Source organism: Garra rufa, chromosome 7 (genome assembly GCF_049309525.1).
Source record: "Garra rufa chromosome 7, GarRuf1.0, whole genome shotgun sequence".
NCBI classification, from domain to species: domain Eukaryota; kingdom Metazoa; phylum Chordata; class Actinopteri; order Cypriniformes; family Cyprinidae; genus Garra; species Garra rufa.
The window spans coordinates 9586032-9606289 of NC_133367.1; the positions used below are offsets into that span (position 1 = coordinate 9586032).

At 34.6% G+C, this 20258-nt stretch overlaps 1 protein-coding gene across 1 annotated transcript in view; it reads right to left on the reverse strand.

The window, feature by feature from the left end:
* Positions 1–5753: 5753 nt before the first annotated feature.
* dstyk (dual serine/threonine and tyrosine protein kinase) overlaps positions 5754–20258 on the reverse strand; it is a 40898-nt gene continuing 26393 nt past the window's right edge. The window contains exons 5-13 of the mRNA XM_073844053.1: positions 19423–19745; positions 19180–19356; positions 12230–12359; positions 11984–12140; positions 10579–10711; positions 10389–10502; positions 6613–6727; positions 6293–6427; positions 5754–6211 (exon numbers count right to left, since the gene is read on the reverse strand). Coding sequence (XP_073700154.1) covers positions 6027–6211; positions 6293–6427; positions 6613–6727; positions 10389–10502; positions 10579–10711; positions 11984–12140; positions 12230–12359; positions 19180–19356; positions 19423–19745 — 1469 coding nt within the window. The 3' untranslated portion in view covers positions 5754–6026. The remainder of the gene's footprint in view (positions 6212–6292; positions 6428–6612; positions 6728–10388; positions 10503–10578; positions 10712–11983; positions 12141–12229; positions 12360–19179; positions 19357–19422; positions 19746–20258) is intronic.

The following is a 20258-nucleotide window of genomic DNA, read 5'->3' on the forward strand; positions in this document are numbered from 1 at the left end:
GGAAACGTCCACGAAGGTGACGTGAGCCTTCTTACGTCCGGATCTGAGTGTGAACACGAGCTCATTTAATGTGTTTCTGTACTGATAAACACACACTAATGTTCAGAGACCGACTGACTTACACTGCAGGAGTCTGAGGATCCACTGGAGTCGCCATTCACCTCAACTACACACCTGGACAACACACCTGGACAACACACCTGGACACAACACACCTGAACACAACACACAGCACTTCAGTTATTTACAGACGGATTATAACCCTTGCCAAAAGTAAACATGGATAAACCAGGATAAGCACCATGGGTTTGGTGCTCTAACTATATATGTGACCCTGGACCACAAAACCAGTCATCTATTTGAAATCAGAAATCTGAGGATGCAAAAAAATCAAAAATACTGAGAAAATCACCTTTAAAGTTGTCCAAATTAGGTTCTTAACAATGCATATTGCTAATCAAAAATTACATTTTGATATGTTTACAGTAGGAATTTTACAAAAAATCTTCATGGAACATGATCTTTACTTAATTTCTTAATGATTTTTGGCATAAAAGAAAAATCAATAATTTTGACCCATGCAATGTATTTTTGGCTATTGCTACAAATATACCCCAGCGACTTAAGACTGGTTTTGTGCTCCAGGGTCACATATGTTTGAAGTAAAACTGTGCTTAAACCAATGCTATTCAATCAGAAAAAACAATTCTAGTAATATTAATATTAATTAATAATAATAATATACATATATTATATATATATATATATATATATATATATATATATATATATATATATAAAGTCAAAATTACAATATTTTGAAAATATTTATTTAAAATTTTCTTGTAATTTTGACTTTATTTTCAAAGAATTAAAATTTTTTTCTCATTTACACTTTATTTTCAAAACATTCATAAGAAATAAGAAAAAATCTAGATTTTGGAGATTATGAGAAAAAATTATTTAATATACTAAATAACTAAATATTTTGAGAATGAAAGTTGAATTTTTTTTTTAAAATAGTTGAAATAAAAAGAAAAAAATGATTTTTTTGGAAAATAAAGTCCAAATTACAAGATTTTTTTTTAATATATATTTTGAGAATAGTCAAAAAAAATTTAAATTAAGTCGAAATTATGATGAAAAAAGGAAATATTTTGAAAATTAAATTATTTTTTTTAGAATTAAGTCTTTTTTAAATAAAATCGAAAATAACGAGAAAAAAACTAAAATATTTTGAGAATAAAGTTAAAATTGTTTTAAAATAAAGTGGAAATTAAGAGAAAAACTGGAATATCTTAATAGTCAAATTGTTTTGAAAATAGTCAAAACTACGAGAAAAAAAGAAAATATGAGAACAAAGTAAAAAAAAATTGAAAATAAAGTTGAAATTAAAAAAATATATATTTTTTTGAAAATAAAGTCAGAATTACGAGAAAAAAAAAATTATGTTGAGAATAAAGTCAAAATTATGAGCAAAAACTAAACTATTCTGAGAATAAAGTCAATTTATTTGGAAAATAAAATCAAAATAACGAGAAAACAACTAAAATATTTTGAGAATAAAGTCAAAATTGTTTTGAAATAAAGTCGAAATTAAGAGAAAAATTGAAATATTTTAAGTCAAATTGTTTTGAAAATAAAGTAAAAACTACGAGAAAAAACGAAAATATGAGAATAAAGTAATTTTTTGCAAATAAAGTCGAAATTACCAGAAAAAAATGAAATATGTTAAGAATGAAGTAAAAAATGTTTTAATAAAGTCAAAATTATGAGAAAAAAACTAAAATATTATGAGAATAATGTTGATTTTTTTTTTATAAAGTTAAAATTATGAGAAAAAATTTAAATATTCTGAGAATAAAGTAAATTTTTTTGGAAAATAAAATAGAAATAACGAGAAAACAACTAGAATATTTTAAGAATAAAGTCAAAATTGTTTTGAAATAAAGTCGAAATTAATAGAAAATTTTAAATATTGTAATAGTCAAACTGTTTTGAAAATAAAGTCAAAATTACGAGAAAAAACTAAAATATTATGAGAATAATGTTGATTTTTTTTTTTAAATAAAGTCGAAATTACGGGAAAAATTTTAAATATTTTGAGAATAAAGATGAAATGTGAGTATAAAGTCGGAATGACAAGAAAAAAGTCTCAATATTTTTGAGTATAAAGTCCAAATCACAAGAATAAAGTCTAATACCTTTTTTCCTCAAATTATTACAACTTTAATCTCATAATCTTTTTTTTTAACGTGACACTTAAAGGTTGGCTTTTTTTACTCTCATCCAAAAACTTTTTATTTTTCTTTAATCAACTTGTTTTAGCTACAATTTTTTCTCATAAAAAATATTGTCTCCCCATCAAAAAAAAAACACTTTTCCTCTCCTAAACATCTCTAAAAACGTATTTTTTCTCTCTCATCAAAAACTTTTTTCTCTTTAGTTAATTTTTTAAAATATCTTAAACTTATCATTTTTCCTATCAAAAGGCTTTGTTTTTCCTCTTATTAAAAAAACCTGTTTTTATTTCTTAAATTTCTTATAATTGTTGTTCCTCTCATCATTTTTTTCTAACCATAGTTTAACCATGGTGTTTGTAGTAAAACTGCTTATACAAATTGTAACCGAATAGACCCCCTCCAAAAAAGGTTTTTATTACAATTTTTCTCTCTACAAACACTTTTCATTTGTTAAAAATTAAAAACCTTTTTATTTTCTCACTTTAACAACTTTTTAAATTTATTTCTTAAACTTTAAGTACTTGATTATCTTCTCAAAATCAACATTTTTTATTATGATGGTGTTTTAGTGGCACGTAAAAAAAATTAAAATCTAAGATGACGAGATTAAAGTCGTAATATTCTGATTTTAAAAAGTACAAATATTGTGACTGTTTTCATAATAAAGGAAACATCTCCCCAGAGTGAAAATGTGTTTAATAAATAAAGTGTAAAATATGAGTTTAGTAATAATAAGTTTAACAATATAATATAATATTACTAATAATCAATAACATTTTGAGAATAAAGTCAAAATTACAAGAAATAATTGACATTTTTTTGAGAGTAAAGTCAAAATTATAAGAATAAAGTCAACATGTTTTAGGAATAAAGAGAATTTTGAGAATAAATATGGAACTTTTTAGAATTAAGTCAAAATATTTCGAGAATAAAGTCATTTTTTTTAAATAAAGTCAAAATGCTTCGAAAATAAATTCAAAACTACACGAATAAAGTCTACATATTTTGAGAATAGGCAAAATTATGAGAATAAGGTCGAAATATTTGGAAAATAAAGTCAAAACTATGAGAATAAAGTGAAGTCAGAACATTACGACTTTAATTTCGCAATCTTAGATTTTTTTTTATCTAATTTTCTTTATCTCTTAAACATTTCATTAAAAAGTCTCTTATTTTTCTCACCAACATTTTGTCCTTGACAAAACAAATTCTCCCTTCAAACTTTTTTTCTCTTAAAACATTATTTTTATGACAAAATTTTGAGAAAAAAAATCCCCAAATTTTTTTCCTTAAAATTGTTATAATTTTTTTTTTTACTTTATTTAAAAAAAGACTTTATTCTCGAAATATTTTGACTTTATTCTTGTAATTTCAACTTTATTCTCATAATTTTGACTTAATTCTCAAAATATTTTGACTTTATTCTAAAAAGTTCCATATTTATTCTCAAAATTCTCTTTATTCCTAAAACATGTTGACTTTATTCTTATAATTTTGACTTTACTCTCAACAAAAATTTCAAAATCAGAATATTACGACTTTAATCTCGTCATCTTAGATTTGAATTTTTTTTACGTGCCACTAAAACACCATCATAATAAAAATAAAAAAAAACATTTTATCTCTCAAATTTCTCACATAAAAAAAAATCTCAAAGACATTTTTTCTTATCAAAGGCTTCAGTTTGTCCGATCAGAATTTAATTTATAAACGTCCATAGTTTATAACCATAGTTTAACCATGGTGTTTGTAGTAAAACTGCGCTTACACAAATGCTAATCAATCAGCCAAAATTACAGTTACTAAACTTTCACATGGTTAACAAGGGAAACTAATGATTTAATCATGTTAATCTATTAGAAAAACATGATTACAGGAGCCACAGTTATTTTAATGTTTAAAACGGTTTAAAATGTCAAACTAACCTGTTTAAACCCGTTTCTATTTAAGTCAAAAGTATAAAAAAATCAATACTTTAATCTGACACATAAACATTCGTTTTAAAAAACAAACAGCTAAATCTTACCTCAACAAACAACCGAAGGAAGGTGAATTACAACGTTTAGGTTTCACTTCAAGAGCAAACAAACTAAAAAGACCACAAAGTTGTTTTGTTTAATAATTCGGACTCACTTCGACGTGCGAATATAACACTCCTAAATCAACATAAAACAACATAAAACATCGTTATTTTGTTTGTTTGGAAAAGCCTCGAATCTTACCTCAGAAATCGACCGTTACTGCCTCACGCTCTGCGCACGCGCAACTGAAGATTAACGCTCGCTCACAATATTTAAAAGTAAACTAACAGACGACATTATTTAATTAAAAACGATCTTTCTTTCTTTTATATATATATATATATAGAATTGAGCAAAAAGATTGGCGTTTGCTAATCTTGTTTAACTAGTTGATGTGACTCATTATTACTGAGGTAATCAGGACGAAGTCTCAAAAGAAATTCGCGGTTTTATTCAGATATATATATGAACACATTAAACACATTATATATATATATTTTTCAGATATATATATATATATATATATATATATATATATATATATATTTTTTTTTTCAGATATATATATATATATATATTTTTTTTTTCATATATATATATATATATATTTTTTTTTTTTCAGATATATATATATATATATATATATATATATATATTTTTTTTATTTTTTTTCATATATATATATATATATATATTTTTTATTTTATTTTTTTTTTTCCAGATATATTTTATACATATATCTGAATAAAACCGCGAATTTCTTTTGAGACTTCGTCGTGATTACCTCAGTAATAATGAGTCACATCAGCTAGTTAAACAAGATTAGCAAACGCCAATCTTTTTGCTCAATTCATAATCTGGAAATTTAATTATTGTCCTAAGTATATTTTCAAACAAATGTCATCGCCATAATTCGATTTGTGAATCACATTGCAAACTTAAATGACTGAAATATCTATTTATATGTGACCCTGGACTTCAAAACCATGGGTATATTTGTAGAAATAGCCAAAAATACATTGAATGGATAAAAAGTATCGCCCAAAAACATCAGGATATTAAGTAAAACTAATGTTACATTAAGAGATTTTGTAAATTTCCCATCGTAAAATATTTTTTTGATTAGTAATACTTAATAAATTGCTAAGAACTTGTTTAGATTTATTGCAGCTTTTTGATTTTCAAATAGTTGTATCTCGACCAAACAATGTCCTATCCTAACAAACCAGACATCAATGGAAAGCTTATTTATTAAGCTTGTATACATCTCAGTTTAAAAAAAAAGTACCTTTATGACTGGTTTTGTGGTCCAGGGTCACATATGTTGTCAGAAAATGTTCAATAGTAAAATATAACATGACCTCATTTAAAATGAACAAACTAGAAAAAAATACTCAGACTAGCCTGACTGAAAAAAGAAATAAAACTATAGTGCACATTTTGTTCTTTATAGTGTTTTTACACAATAATCAATCAAGTGCAGCAGTGAATTGGTCCAAATGATTTTATTAAAAAATGTCATGTCAGGATACTGTAAACCAGTTTAAACACATCTAAAAATCAGCGCTTCAGTTCATCTGTAACACAAACTGTACTACATGTAAAACTCTGAGCTCTGGAGGATCCGTGACGAGCAGCGGTGGATATGACACGCGGGATCAGGTTTGTTCAGAGGCAGATAAGCAACGTTTGTCCAATTTTGTATTTTTTTTGTACACACACACATAAAGCGTCTCAAGAGGAGCATGCAGGGGAAACGCCGTCAGTTCGAGTCCTCCAGGTTGCCGCTCTTTTGGTCAGAATTGTCGCAAAGGCGGTCCATGATGCTTTGCAGGCTGGGCTGGACGATGCCCAGCAGGGGTCTCTGGGAAGGGTCTCCGTTCCAGCAGGCCTCCATCAGCTGCCAGCACTCCTCGTCAAACGTGGGCAAACGCTCCGGCCGCGAGCCTGAAAACACAAACGCACACAGAGGTTACCCAAGAGTTCACAGAGTAACGTTAAGACGACCCGCCGGCCGGCGCTCGTCACCTTTCTTGACGTTTGTCCACAGCTGGTCTTTACTGGAGCACTTCTCAAAGGCTTCTGGGAGTTTGATGGAGCCGGAGCAGAGATACCAGAAGAGGATCCCAAAGGCGTACACGTCTACAGAGTTATCGTACTTTCCTGCGCAAAAAACAAACAAACTGTAACGTAAATGTTTTTGTTTTTTTTTTCTAAATAAAAAGTGAATTTTCAAATGAGCCGTTATTATTTGCCCAGTATTAAAACTGTAGATTGCTTCGACTCAACAAATGAGCATGAAATTGAATTATTAATGCAAAGTGATAACAGTTTGATTAATGTGTGACCTGTGAAGAGCTCTGGAGCCATGTGGATGGGCGTTCCTACAATACTGCCGGACATCATGGCCTCGGGTTTACAGAAGCCCAGATCAGTGATTTTGGCCCGGTTCTGTTTGTCCAGCTGCACAGAAGAACACAAACCCACATTGTGATGTGTTATGATGCATTGTGAAGGGCTACAAAGGCTGATGAAGGGTTATGAATTGTGGGATTTGTTACAAACGGAAATGAATTGATATGAAGCACTATGATGCATTACAAATGGTTAAGATGCGTTATAAAGCATTAGGATGCGCTGCGAAGGGTTATGATGTGTTATGAAGCATTATAATGCATTACAAAGTGTTATGATGCATTATGAAGCACAATGGCGCTTTATAATACGTTGTGAAGTGTTATGATGCAATATAAAGCACTATGATGCATTATGAAGCGTTTTGATGTGTTATGAAGCACTAGGATGCGTTACAAACTGTTATAATTCATTATGAAGCACTAGGATGAGTTATGAAGTGTTATGATGCATTATGAAGTGTTACTGATTTGTTATCAAAAACTATGATGCTTTATGAAGCACTGGGATGCGTTACAAACTGTTAAGATTCATTATAAAGCATTAGGATGCGCTGCGAAGGGTAATGATGTGATATGAAGCATTATAATGCATTATGAAGCACTAGGATGAGTTACAAAGTGTTATGTTGCATTACGAAGTGTTATGAATTGTTATGAAAAACTATGACGCTTTATGAAGGGTTATGATGCGTTACAAAGGGAAATTATGTGATTTAAAGCACTAAGATGCGTTATAAAGCACTAGGATGCGCTGTGAAGGGTTATGATGTGTTATGAAGCATTATAATGCATTACAAAGTGTTATGATGCATTATGAAGCACAATGGCGCTTTATAATACTTTGTGAGGTGTTAAGATGCAATGCAATATAAAGCACTATGATGCATTATGAAGCGTTTTGATGCGTTATGAAGCACTAGGATGCGTTACAAAGGGAAATTATGTGATTTGAAGCACTAGGATGTGATACCAAGTGTTATGAATCACTATGGTACATTATGAAGGGTAATAATGCGATATGAAGCAGCGTTTTGATGTGTTATGAAGCACTATGATGCATTACAAACTGCTGATTCATTATGAAGCACTAGGATGAGTTATGAAGTGTTTTGACTAACTATGGTACATTATGAAGGGTAATAATGCGATATGAAGCACTATAATGCATTATGAAGTGTTATGATTCATTATGAAGCACTAGGATGAGTTATGAAGTGTTACTGATTTGTTATCAAAAACTATGATGCTTTATGAAGAGTTCTGATGTGTTATGAAGCACTGGGATGCGTTACAAACTGTTAAGATGTGTTATAAAGCATTAGGATGCGCTGTGAAGGGTAATGATGTGATATGAAGCATTATAATGCATTATGAAGTGCTGTGATGTGTTTTGAAGCACTAGGATGAGTTACGAAGTGTTTTGACTAACTATGGTACATTATGAAGTGTTATGATTCATTATGAAGCACTAGGATGAGTTACGAAGTGTTTTGACTAACTATGGTACATTATGAAGTGTTATGATTCATTATGAAGCACTAGGATGAGTTACGAAGTGTTATGATGCATTACGAAGTGTTATGAAAAACTATGACGCTTTATAAAGGGTTATGATGCGTTATGAAGCACTAGGATGCGTTACAAAGCGAAATTGTGTGATTTAAAGCACTATGATGCATTATAAAGCATTAGGATGCGCTGCGAAGGGTAATGATGTGATATGAAGCATTGTAATGCATTATGAAGTGTTATGATTCATTATGAAGCACTAGGATGAGTTATGAAGTGTTATGATTTGTTATCAAAAACTATGATGCTTTATGAAGCGTTTTGAGGCGTTCTGAAGCACAATGGCACTTTATAATACGCTGTGAAGTGTTATGATGCAATATAAAGCACTATGATGCATTATGAAGCGTTTCGATCTGTTATGAAGCACTAGGATGCGTTACAAACTGCTACTGGTTTATCAAAAACTATGATGCTTTATGAAGCATTTTGATGCATTTCAAAGTGTTATAATGTGATATGAAGCATCATGCTGTTACAAAGTGTTATGATGAGCTATGAAGCACTAGGATGTGTTACAAAGTGTTATGAAGCACTACAAAAGCGTTACAATAGGGCTGGGCGACATGACGATATCATCCTGTATCGACGATGTCTTGTAAGTATCGTGATGCTGATGTCAAAAGTCAGATAACAAATGATTATCGATTTTCTAGAGGAAAAAAACCCATAAGTGACAAACCTAGTAAGTAGTTGCCAAAACATCTTACATAGCCCCAAAGTTATCATACAGGTGTTTTTGCATGCAAGAATGAAATAATATAGTGCTATTCAGCTCGCCCCTCAATATGCACGTGTTCGGAGTTTCAGTGTTGGTTGTATTTTAATTAATAACATAAAAATTTTAATACAAAAATGTAAATGACTCATGCTTATAAATGAAGCAGTTTTTTTATTTTGCTATAAACAGGGCCAAAACAGACCTCCTCCGAACTATACTGCCCTCCAAAGGCAAAGCGCAGTAACTACACATTTGGTCAAAATTGAGTTGAGGCTTAAAATGGGCTTTGTGACGACCGTTTTGTCTTGTGGCAAAGTCTCCTGATTCAATTTTGTCCCGTTTCAAAGAAACGAGAGTGTCAAAAATCGCAGTAACTACAAAATCCAAACTAATACCATATGTGACCCTGGACCACAAAACCAGTCATAAGGTTAAATTTGACAAAACTGAGATATATGCATCATATGAAAGCTCAATAAATAAGCTTTCTATTGATGTATGGTTTGTTAGGATAGGACGATATTTGGCCGAGATACATCTATTTGAAAATCTGGAATCTGAGGGTGCAAAAAAATCTAAAATATTGAGAAAATGACCTTTAAAGTTGTCCAAATTAAGTTCTTAACAATGCATATTACTAATCAAAAATTACATTTTGATATGTTTACAGTAGGAATTTTGCAAAAAAATCTTCATGGAACATGATCTTTACTTAATTTCTTAATGATTTTTGGCATAAAAGGAAATTCAATAATTTTGACCCATACAATGTATTTTTGGCTATTGCTACAAATATACCCCAGCGACTTAAGACTGGTTTTGTGCTCCAGGGTCACATATATAGTGTAAAAATGTTAATTTTTCTCAGTTTCAGTGTTGGTGTAGTTACTGCACTTTGCCTTTGTAGGGCAGTATGGCAGGCTACCAGAAAGAAAAAAGTGTTACTGTTTTTGCTCAGTTTTTCTCTAATTTTAGTCAATACATATCAAATACATTATAGATTGACTATTATTTTGAAAAAAAAAAAAAACGCTACAATTGTTGAAATTTAACTCAAAACAATAAAAAATTGGGTTCTACTATTTTTCCTCAACAATTTGATAAGAAGAGAGTGAAAATTATTAGCGACACCAACGTAACAGCAAACATGATGTTTTCTGTTGGTTTAAGCACAAACAAAGAAAAGTGAAACCAACCTATAATCAGGCAATAATTAAGGCCACACTGAACGTGGCGTGTGTTTATGGTGCATGACGGCAATGTTGTCTCGGCGAGGCATGATTATTGACAAAATATTTTTCGCATATCGCCCAGCCCTACATTACAAAGTGTTATAATGTGTTAAGAAATCTTATAATCTGTTATGAAGCACTATGATGCATTATAAAGTGTTATAACGGTGGATGCAGTTCCTCACCAGAACGTTCTTCAGCTTGATGTCGCGGTGCAGGAGACCCTGACCGTGCAGGAACCGGATCCCCTCCACCACGTCCAGAGCGATCTGAAGACGCTCCTTCAGAGACAGACCGGCCTGAGAGACACAGACACGTCAGTCACAACCACAGACAGAAGGACAGACGGACAGACGGTGAGTGTAGTGATGGTACCTTGAGTCCTGTGTAGAGATCTCGGTGTAATCGCTCCATGATCAGCAGAACCGCGATACTGGAGCCGCCGCTATACGAGTGATCGATAACAGACCCGTGGAGGTTCACTAGACGCTCGTGTTTCGGTAGAGAGCTGACGGACACAAGATTCACGATTTAACAACAGTAAAGACAACAAATACTACTGCTATTCGTATTGCATGAAAAATGTATTAAAAACAATTAACCCTTGTGCGACCTTATGGACATTTTTGTCCATTTCAGTTTTGTTTTTTGTTTTAAGTGTGTCTGTGTTAACGCCAACTGCATAAATCTGGGCTCAGGTGTGTATTTTTATTGAAATTTAAATATTTCACCCTCATTTCCTTCAAAAAATCTGTTTTACCCTCCGTACAAAAAATACTCACAGTCTCACCCATTAGGACTTTAAGGACAAAAATGTCCACATTGAAACCCATTAAAAATGCAATTTTTTAACCCAGGGCCATTTGACTATCAAATTATGCAATATTTGCTAACAGGCATTCATTCTATCGGAAAGGCTTCAAATTTTTAATTTTTACCATTTTTTACTAGATCGTGCCATTTTTTTTCAAATTTGGCATATAAAAGAAATACTCACTTTTTGTGTTTTCTGCTCATGCATATTATAGTCTATTATAGAGTCAATTGGAAAAATAATGCAGCTCTAATTGTGTGGGTATGTTGGTGAGGATGTCAGAGTGTGGTTTCCATGTGTTTACTGAAAATGTTATGGGTGCAATATGTTTGAAAGAAATGATATTGTACTGGCAATCAAAAATCCCACTCCATCTATATGAGTCTCACCCTTGGCAGGGTCATAGGGTCATGAGAAGGCTATGAATAAGGTCAAATAAGGTTAATGAGCTTTGAGGATTTTTCTTTTTCACCCAAACACACATCTTAATCCTTGATTGCACTTTTTCAAAAGGTGAGCTTGAATTTGATGTAGAAGTTCAGACAGCTCTGAACACATTGTTTTTGTTTTCACCACAAGAAAACACTGATCGTGTAGTCTGCTAGATTTTATACACAGTTTGAGTGTTCGCACAGCCCAGACAGGTGTTCACAAAGCAAAACCTAGACATATTTGGTGCTTGAGGGCTTGGTCATTTCATTGCTTGCAAGATGAAGAGCCGTTACTCAGCAGAGGAATCTCTGGAGCTAGTGTTGCCCACTGACAGACAGCATTATGGAAAGAAACCAGCTTTTAAAGCATTACAATTCTGAAAATGAATGAATGGAAAAAAATATTAATAAATCATATTTTATGACAGTTTTTGGACACGGACATTTTTGTCCATTTTGCACCTATGTGTAACTTTGTTTTTTTTGAACGCACAAGGGTTAATGGTTGCTAACAGCAGCGATAAGGAGCGGTTACCGTGTGTAGTGGAACTCCAGCGCGAGGTCATTCCAGTGCTTGTCATCCGGAGGAACCACTGACTTCAGGGCACACGGGTGACGTCCACCCCAGTTATCACACAGATACACCACACCGTACTGACCACGGCCCAGCTCACGGCCCATCTTCGGCTTTCCTGAGGACACACACAGATACACACACTCACATTCAGACTGAGATCTCTCTCTCACACACCAGTGGAGCTGGGATCAGTGTGTGTCTCACCGTGCAGCAGTATGTCTCGCAGCGAGCGGCTCTCCAGCGACAGACGGGCCAGACGAGGGGCGTGATCCTTCCTGACCCGCAACCACAGGTCTTCAGTTCGCTCCAGACGGCCCGTGTGACCCTCCTCCAGCTACACACACACACACACACACACACACACACACACACACACACACATCAGTACAGCACTTCATCATGAAGCGTTAAGATGCATTATAAAGGGTTATGAAGGGCTATAAATATTATGAAATATTATGAAAAACCATGAAGTATAATAAATCACTATTAAGCGTTATGAGGGGCTATAAAGTGTTATAAAGGGCTATGAGGCATTATACAATATTAAAAAGAGCTATGAAGAGCTATGAAGCATTCTAAGAACTTTAAGTAAGGGATAATGTACTGGCAGCCGGTAGTTATCGCAGAAATAAGCCCCGACAGTGTGATCAGGACCTGACGCGAAGCTGAGGGTCTTGTATCACACTGAAGGGGCTTATTTCTGCGATAACTACCGGCTGCCTGTACATTATCCCGCTTATTACACGGCTACTTGCCACATAAGGAAAAAAAATGGACATGAATATGAATTTGAAACCTTTTATTGGCATATTTGTTTTAAATTAACATTTTTATCCTTCCGCGAAACAATATAGTACCACGTGACTAACCTTCAAACTATGTACGTTAGTAAGACAATTTAAATAGATTAATGTCGAAATTTTCCATTGTTAATTGTGGTTGTCCAGTGTTTGTCACAAGATGGCGCCAAACGGTAATCTTTGTTGGCACGGAGGGATTTTAAACATGCAAGTAGTACCGGCTATGCGTTATTACTTTGGAGCGGTGATTATTTGAAAAGAACGAACCTGCAAATGTTTCAACTGACCAATCAGAATCAAGCATTCCAAAGAGCCGTGTAATAAAAGTTTATAAAGGGCTATGAAGCATTATAAACTATTATGAGAAGCTATGAAAGGCAATTAAGGGTTATAAAGTGTTTTATAAAACGGTTAGTTCCATTCCTCAATTCTGATTGGTCAGCAGCTGTGTGGTATTCATGATACGGCACTGCTATGACCGCTTCACTCAACGGGTTTTGTGTATCATTAAACCCCCTTAGCAACCCCCCTTAGCAACGTAAACACAGCTGCAGCAGTTAGGCCGTGTTCACACTTGGCGTCTTTTTTTAAAAGAAAAAGTTGACAAGCGCGTTTTTTTAGTTACAAAAAAATCTGGAAGCGTAACTTGCAGCAGAGGGCGTCTTTTTGTTGCTATAACAACAGCTGCAACAGTAGCCTATGTGTGGTGCAGAAATATCGATAAAAGAGGAAGCTGGGTCTTTTCTTTTTTGACATTTTTGCCTTTTATTTGATAGGACAGCATTTAGACAGGAAGCGAAGTGGGAGAGAGAGAGAGGGGGGGGCGGGATCGGGAAAGGTCTGCGAGCCGGGACTCGAAAAAGGGACGCCTGAAGCGTAACGGCGCTACGTACATGTCGATATGCGGCTCAAGAAGCCATCGGCGCTGCCCGCCGGTTTTTAAAGTTAAAGGGGAGGCGAATCCGGTTCACAACAATAAAATAAAAGACTATATAACGGCACCTTTCCCATTTTTTCTTGTTGTTATGGAAACGACAGGGTAGCTACTCGCTTGTCATTGGTCAGCTGTCAAAAAAGCGCTTGACGTAGGGCGTTTTCTTAAAAAAAGTTCAACTTTTTTCAACTTAAAAAGACGCTCTGAGCTGCAAAAAAAGACGCCGGCGGTGGCGTTTAAAAAGAGCGCTAGGGCTTTTTTGAAAAGACGGTTTACTCCATAGGATTAGAATGTAAAACAGACGCTGGCAGTTTGGAAAAGGACGGCAAGTGTGAACACGGCCCTAGGGACTACTTTTTACAGCGGAAGGCAGTTAATGATTTTACTTTACGAAAACGTACAACTTAATATATATAAATTAATATATTTTTTGGATTTTAATATTTTTTTTGTGTGGTAACCGTTTTATAAAAGCAATATATACAGCACGGCCTCTCGTACCTTATTGCTTAAATAAGATCTATGAAGGGCTATGAATTATAAAATATTATGAAGTGTTACGAAGGGCTATAAAGCATTATGAAGGTCTATGAAGTTTTATAAAGGGCTATGAAGCATTAAACAATATTATAAAGGACTACGAAGGGTTATGAAGGATTGTGATGGACTATTAAAGGAACACTCCACTTTTTTTGGAAATAGGCTCATTCAATAAGCTGATTTTTACCGTTTTGAAATCCATTCAGCCGTTCTCCTGTTCTGGCGATATCACTTTTAGCATAGCTTAGCATAGATCATTGAATCCTATGAGACCAGTAGCATCACGTTCAAAAATGACCAACGAGTTTCCATATTTGTCCTGTTTAAAACTTGACTCTTCTGTAGTTATATCGTGTACTAAGACCGGCGGAAATGTAAAGCTGCGAGTTTCTAGGCTGATAAGATTAGGAACTACACTCCCATTCCGGCGTAATAGTCAAGGAAGTTTGCTGCCGTAATATGGCCGAAGCAGGCGGAGTATTATCAGAAATGAGTTCCCAGCTAGTTTAGCATTTGCACATGTGCTGCGTGATATTACTCCGCCTGCTTCGGCCATATTACAGCAGCAAACTTCCTTGACCATTACGCCGGAATGGAAGTGTAGTTCCTAATCTTATCAGCCTAGAAACTCTTAGTACACGATATAACTACAGAAGAGTCAAGTTTTAAACAGGACAAATATGGAAACTCGTTGGTCATTTTTGAACGCGATGCTATTGGTCTAATAGGATTCAATGATCTATGCTAAGCTATGCTAAAAGTGATATCGCCAGAACAGGAGAACGGCTGAATGGATTTCAAAACGGTAAAAATCAACTTATTAACTCGAGTTGGAGAATGAGCCTATTTACAAAAAAAGTGGAGTGTTCCTTTAAGGGTTATAAAGGACTATGAAGGGTTATGAAGGACTATGAAGGGTTATGAAGGACTATTAATGGCTATAAAAGTACTATGAAGGGTTATGAAGGACTATGAAGGGTTATGAAGGACTATGAAGGGTTATGAAGGACTATGAAGGGTTATGAAGGACTATTAATGGTTATGAAGGACTATTAATGGTTATGAAGGACTATTAATGGCTATAAAAGTACTATGAAGGGTTATGAAGGACTATGAAGGGTTATGAAGGACTATTAATGGTTATGAAGGACTATTAATGGCTATAAAAGTACTATGAAGGGTTATGAAGGACTATGAAGGGTTATGATGGACTATTAATGGTTATGAAGGACTATTAATGGCTATAAAAGTACCATGAAGGGTTATGAAGGACTATTAATGGCTATAAAAGTACCATGAAGGGTTATGAAGGACTATTAATGGCTATAAAAGTACTATGAAGGGTTATGAAGTACTATGAAGGGTTATGAAGGACTATGAAGGGTTATGAAGGACTATTAATGGTTATGAAGGACTATTAATGGTTATGAAGTACCATGAAGGGTTATGAAGGACTATTAATGGTTATGAAGGACTATTAATGGCTATAAAGTACTATGAAGGGTTATGAAGGACTATGAAGGGTTATGAAGGACTATTAATGGTTATGAAGGACTATGAAGGGTTATGAAGGACTATTAATGGTTATGAAGTACCATGAAGGGTTATGAAGGACTATTAATGGTTATGAAGGACTATTAATGGCTATAAAGTACTATGAAGGGTTATGAAGGACTATGAAGGGTTATGAAGGACTATTAATGGTTATGAAGGACTATTAATGGTTATGAAGGACTATGAAGGGTTATGATGGACTATAAATGGCTATAAAGTACTATGAAGGGTTATGAAGGACTATGAAGGGTTATGAAGGACTATTAATGGTTATGAAGGACTATTAATGGCTATAAAGTACTATGAAGGGTTATGAAGGACTATGAAGGGTTATGATGGACTATAAATGGCTATAAAGTACTATGAAGGGTTATGAAGGACTATGAAGGGTTATGAAGGACTATTAATGGTTATGAAGGACTATTAATGGCTATAAAGTACTATGAAGGGTTATGAAGGACTATTAATGGTTATGAAGGACTATTAATGGTTATGAAGGACTATTAATGGCTATAAAGTACTATGAAGGGTTATGATGGACTATAAATGGCTATAAAGTACTATGAAGGGTTATGAAGGACTATGAAGGGTTATGATGGACTATAAATGGCTATAAAGTACTATGAAGGGTTATGAAGGACTATGAAGGGTTATGAAGGACTATTAATGGTTATGAAGGACTATTAATGGCTATAAAGTACTATGAAGGGTTATGAAGGACTATGAAGGGTTATGAAGGACTATTAATGGTTATGAAGGACTATGAAGGGTTATGATGGACTATAAATGGCTATAAAGTACTATGAAGGGTTATGAAGGACTATGAAGGGTTATGAAGGACTATTAATGGTTATGAAGGACTATTAATGGTTATGAAGGACTATGAAGGGTTATGAAGGACTATTAATGGCTATAAAGTACTATGAAGGGTTATGAAGGACTATTAATGGTTATGAAGGACTATTAATGGTTATGAAGGACTATGAAGGGTTATGATGGACTATAAATGGCTATAAAGTACTATGAAGGGTTATGAAGGACTATGAAGGGTTATGAAGGACTATTAATGGTTATGAAGGACTATTAATGGCTATAAAGTACTATGAAGGGTTATGAAGGACTATTAATGGTTATGAAGGACTATTAATGGTTATGAAGGACTATTAATGGCTATAAAGTACTATGAAGGGTTATGATGGACTATAAATGGCTATAAAGTACTATGAAGGGTTATGAAGGACTATGAAGGGTTATGAAGGACTATTAATGGTTATGAAGGACTATTAATGGCTATAAAGTACTATGAAGGGTTATGAAGGACTATGAAGGGTTATGAAGGACTATTAATGGTTATGAAGGACTATTAATGGCTATAAAGTACTATGAAGGGTTATGAAGGACTATTAATGGTTATGAAGGACTATTAATGGTTATGAAGGACTATGAAGGGTTATGATGGACTATAAATGGCTATAAAGTACTATGAAGGGTTATGAAGGACTATGAAGGGTTATGAAGGACTATTAATGGTTATGAAGGACTATTAATGGCTATAAAGTACTATGAAGGGTTATGAAGGACTATTAATGGTTATGAAGGACTATTAATGGTTATGAAGGACTATTAATGGCTATAAAGTACTATGAAGGGTTATGATGGACTATAAATGGCTATAAAGTACTATGAAGGGTTATGAAGGACTATGAAGGGTTATGAAGGACTATTAATGGTTATGAAGGACTATTAATGGCTATAAAGTACTATGAAGGGTTATGAAGGACTATGAAGGGTTATGAAGGACTATTAATGGTTATGAAGGACTATTAATGGCTATAAAGTACTATGAAGGGTTATGAAGGACTATTAATGGTTATGAAGGACTATTAATGGTTATGAAGGACTATGAAGGGTTATGATGGACTATAAATGGCTATAAAGTACTATGAAGGGTTATGAAGGACTATGAAGGGTTATGAAGGACTATTAATGGTTATGAAGGACTATTAATGGCTATAAAGTACTATGAAGGGTTATGAAGGACTATTAATGGTTATGAAGGACTATTAATGGTTATGAAGGACTATTAATGGCTATAAAGTACTATGAAGGGTTATGATGGACTATAAATGGCTATAAAGTACTATGAAGGGTTATGAAGGACTATGAAGGGTTATGAAGGACTATTAATGGTTATGAAGGACTATTAATGGCTATAAAGTACTATGAAGGGTTATGAAGGACTATTAATGGTTATGAAGGACTATTAATGGCTATAAAGTACTATGAAGGGTTATGATGGACTATAAATGGCTATAAAGTACTATGAAGGGTTATGAAGGACTATGAAGGGTTATGATGGACTATAAATGGCTATAAAGTACTATGAAGGGTTATGAAGGACTATGAAGGGTTATGAAGGACTATTAATGGCTAGGAAGGACTATGAAGGGTTATGATGGACTATAAATGGCTATAAAGTACTATGAAGGGTTATGAAGGACTATTAATGGTTATGAAGGACTATGAAGGGTTATGAAGGACTATTAATGGCTATAAAGTACCATGAAGGGTTATGAAGGACTATGAAGGGTTATGATGGACTATTAATGGCTATGAAGGACTATGAAGGGTTATGATGGACTATAAATGGCTATGAAGGACTATGAAGGGTTATGATGGACTATTAATGGCTATGAAGGACTATGAAGGGTTATGATGGACTATAAATGGCTATAAAGTACTATGAAGGGTTATGAAGGACTATGAAGGGTTATGAAGGACTATTAATGGCTAGGAAGGACTATGAAGGGTTATGATGGACTATAAATGGCTATAAAGTACTATGAAGGGTTATGAAGGACTATTAATGGTTATGAAGGACTATGAAGGGTTATGAAGGACTATTAATGGCTATAAAGTACCATGAAGGGTTATGAAGGACTATGAAGGGTTATGATGGACTATTAATGGCTATGAAGGACTATGAAGGGTTATGAAGGACTATTAATGGCTATAAAGTACCATGAAGGGTTATGAAGGACTATGAAGGGTTATGAAGGACTATTAATGGCTATAAAGTACCATGAAGGGTTATGAAGGACTATGAAGGGTTATGATGGACTATAAAGCATTATGAAGGACAATAAAGGGAAGAACCAAGAACCAAAGAAGAACCAAATTTTCTATCGCCCTACACCTAAACCTAGCCCTCACAGGAGACTGTGCACACCTTTACTTGATCTAAAAAATGTCCCCACAAGGTCAAAATTGACTGGTATTGCTATCCTTGTGGGGACATCCTGAGCAGTGTTGTGTATTCTGACCTGTCTGAGCGAGGCGGCGAAGGCCTCATGGGAGCTGTTGAGTCTGGTCCTGAACTGAGAGCAGATGCTCCGCGCCAGTTTGGAGGCGCTCAGGCTCTCGATGGCGTCCTGCGCGACCTTGCGCTTCCACTCGGCCGTGATGGACGGAGGATTGACCCACGTGATGCGGTGGATGATCTGCGGAGAGACACACGTCAGCCGCCGCACCGCAAGCGCCGGAGCAGGGCATTATGGGTAACCTACCTGTTTGATCTGCTCCCAGAAGAGGCGCGTGACGGAGGAGCCGGAGTGGAAGGTGACCTCCACGTGATAGGCGGCGTTCAGGATCTGTTTGAGGTGGTTTGACGTGACGTTGTGAGAGCAGGGCTCGGGCGTGCTCTTCTCCAGGCTGCCCAGGCATCTCTCCAGCGTCCCCACGAAGCTCTCTCTCAGGTAGTCCACGGAGCTGGTCAGTTTGTTGGCCACGGCCTGATTCAGCTGCACCACGATCAGGTCCTGGATCTGGCTGATGCACATCTTGATGTCCTTCGAGCTCACCGGCTCGCCGTTAGAGGAAATGATGATGTCTGAACACACACACAGAGAGTTATTTAACCAGTCAGACACACACTGAGTGCTCTATAGTAACTCTATAGTAACAGCACAGACACGAGCCGCTCATTAACACTAATGAATGCCCTCTGACACACAATAATAGAGCAATTACTAGAGGAGTTCCCCTCACTCACTCACATGCTGCAAAATGCTCTTTGTGTGTGAGTGTGTGTCTTTAAATGCAAATGAGCTGCTGCTCCCGCCCCCTTTTCTAGAAGAGGGCGGGGCCTTTACAGCTCCTCCCTCTCATTTAAACCAGAACTAATGTTGTTAACAAAAACCTTCAAATTTAGACATACAGAGAATTGAGGTGTGCTAACTGCAAAAAATATATATACATATTAATACAAATAAATAAATAACATAACTGGAAGAAAATACAACATATGTCTCTAAAACAAACTAAAATAAAATAGAAGTGGTCACTGAAATAAGCAGTAAAATAAACAATATAGGACTAAAATCTAAAATTATTTAGGGCTTTT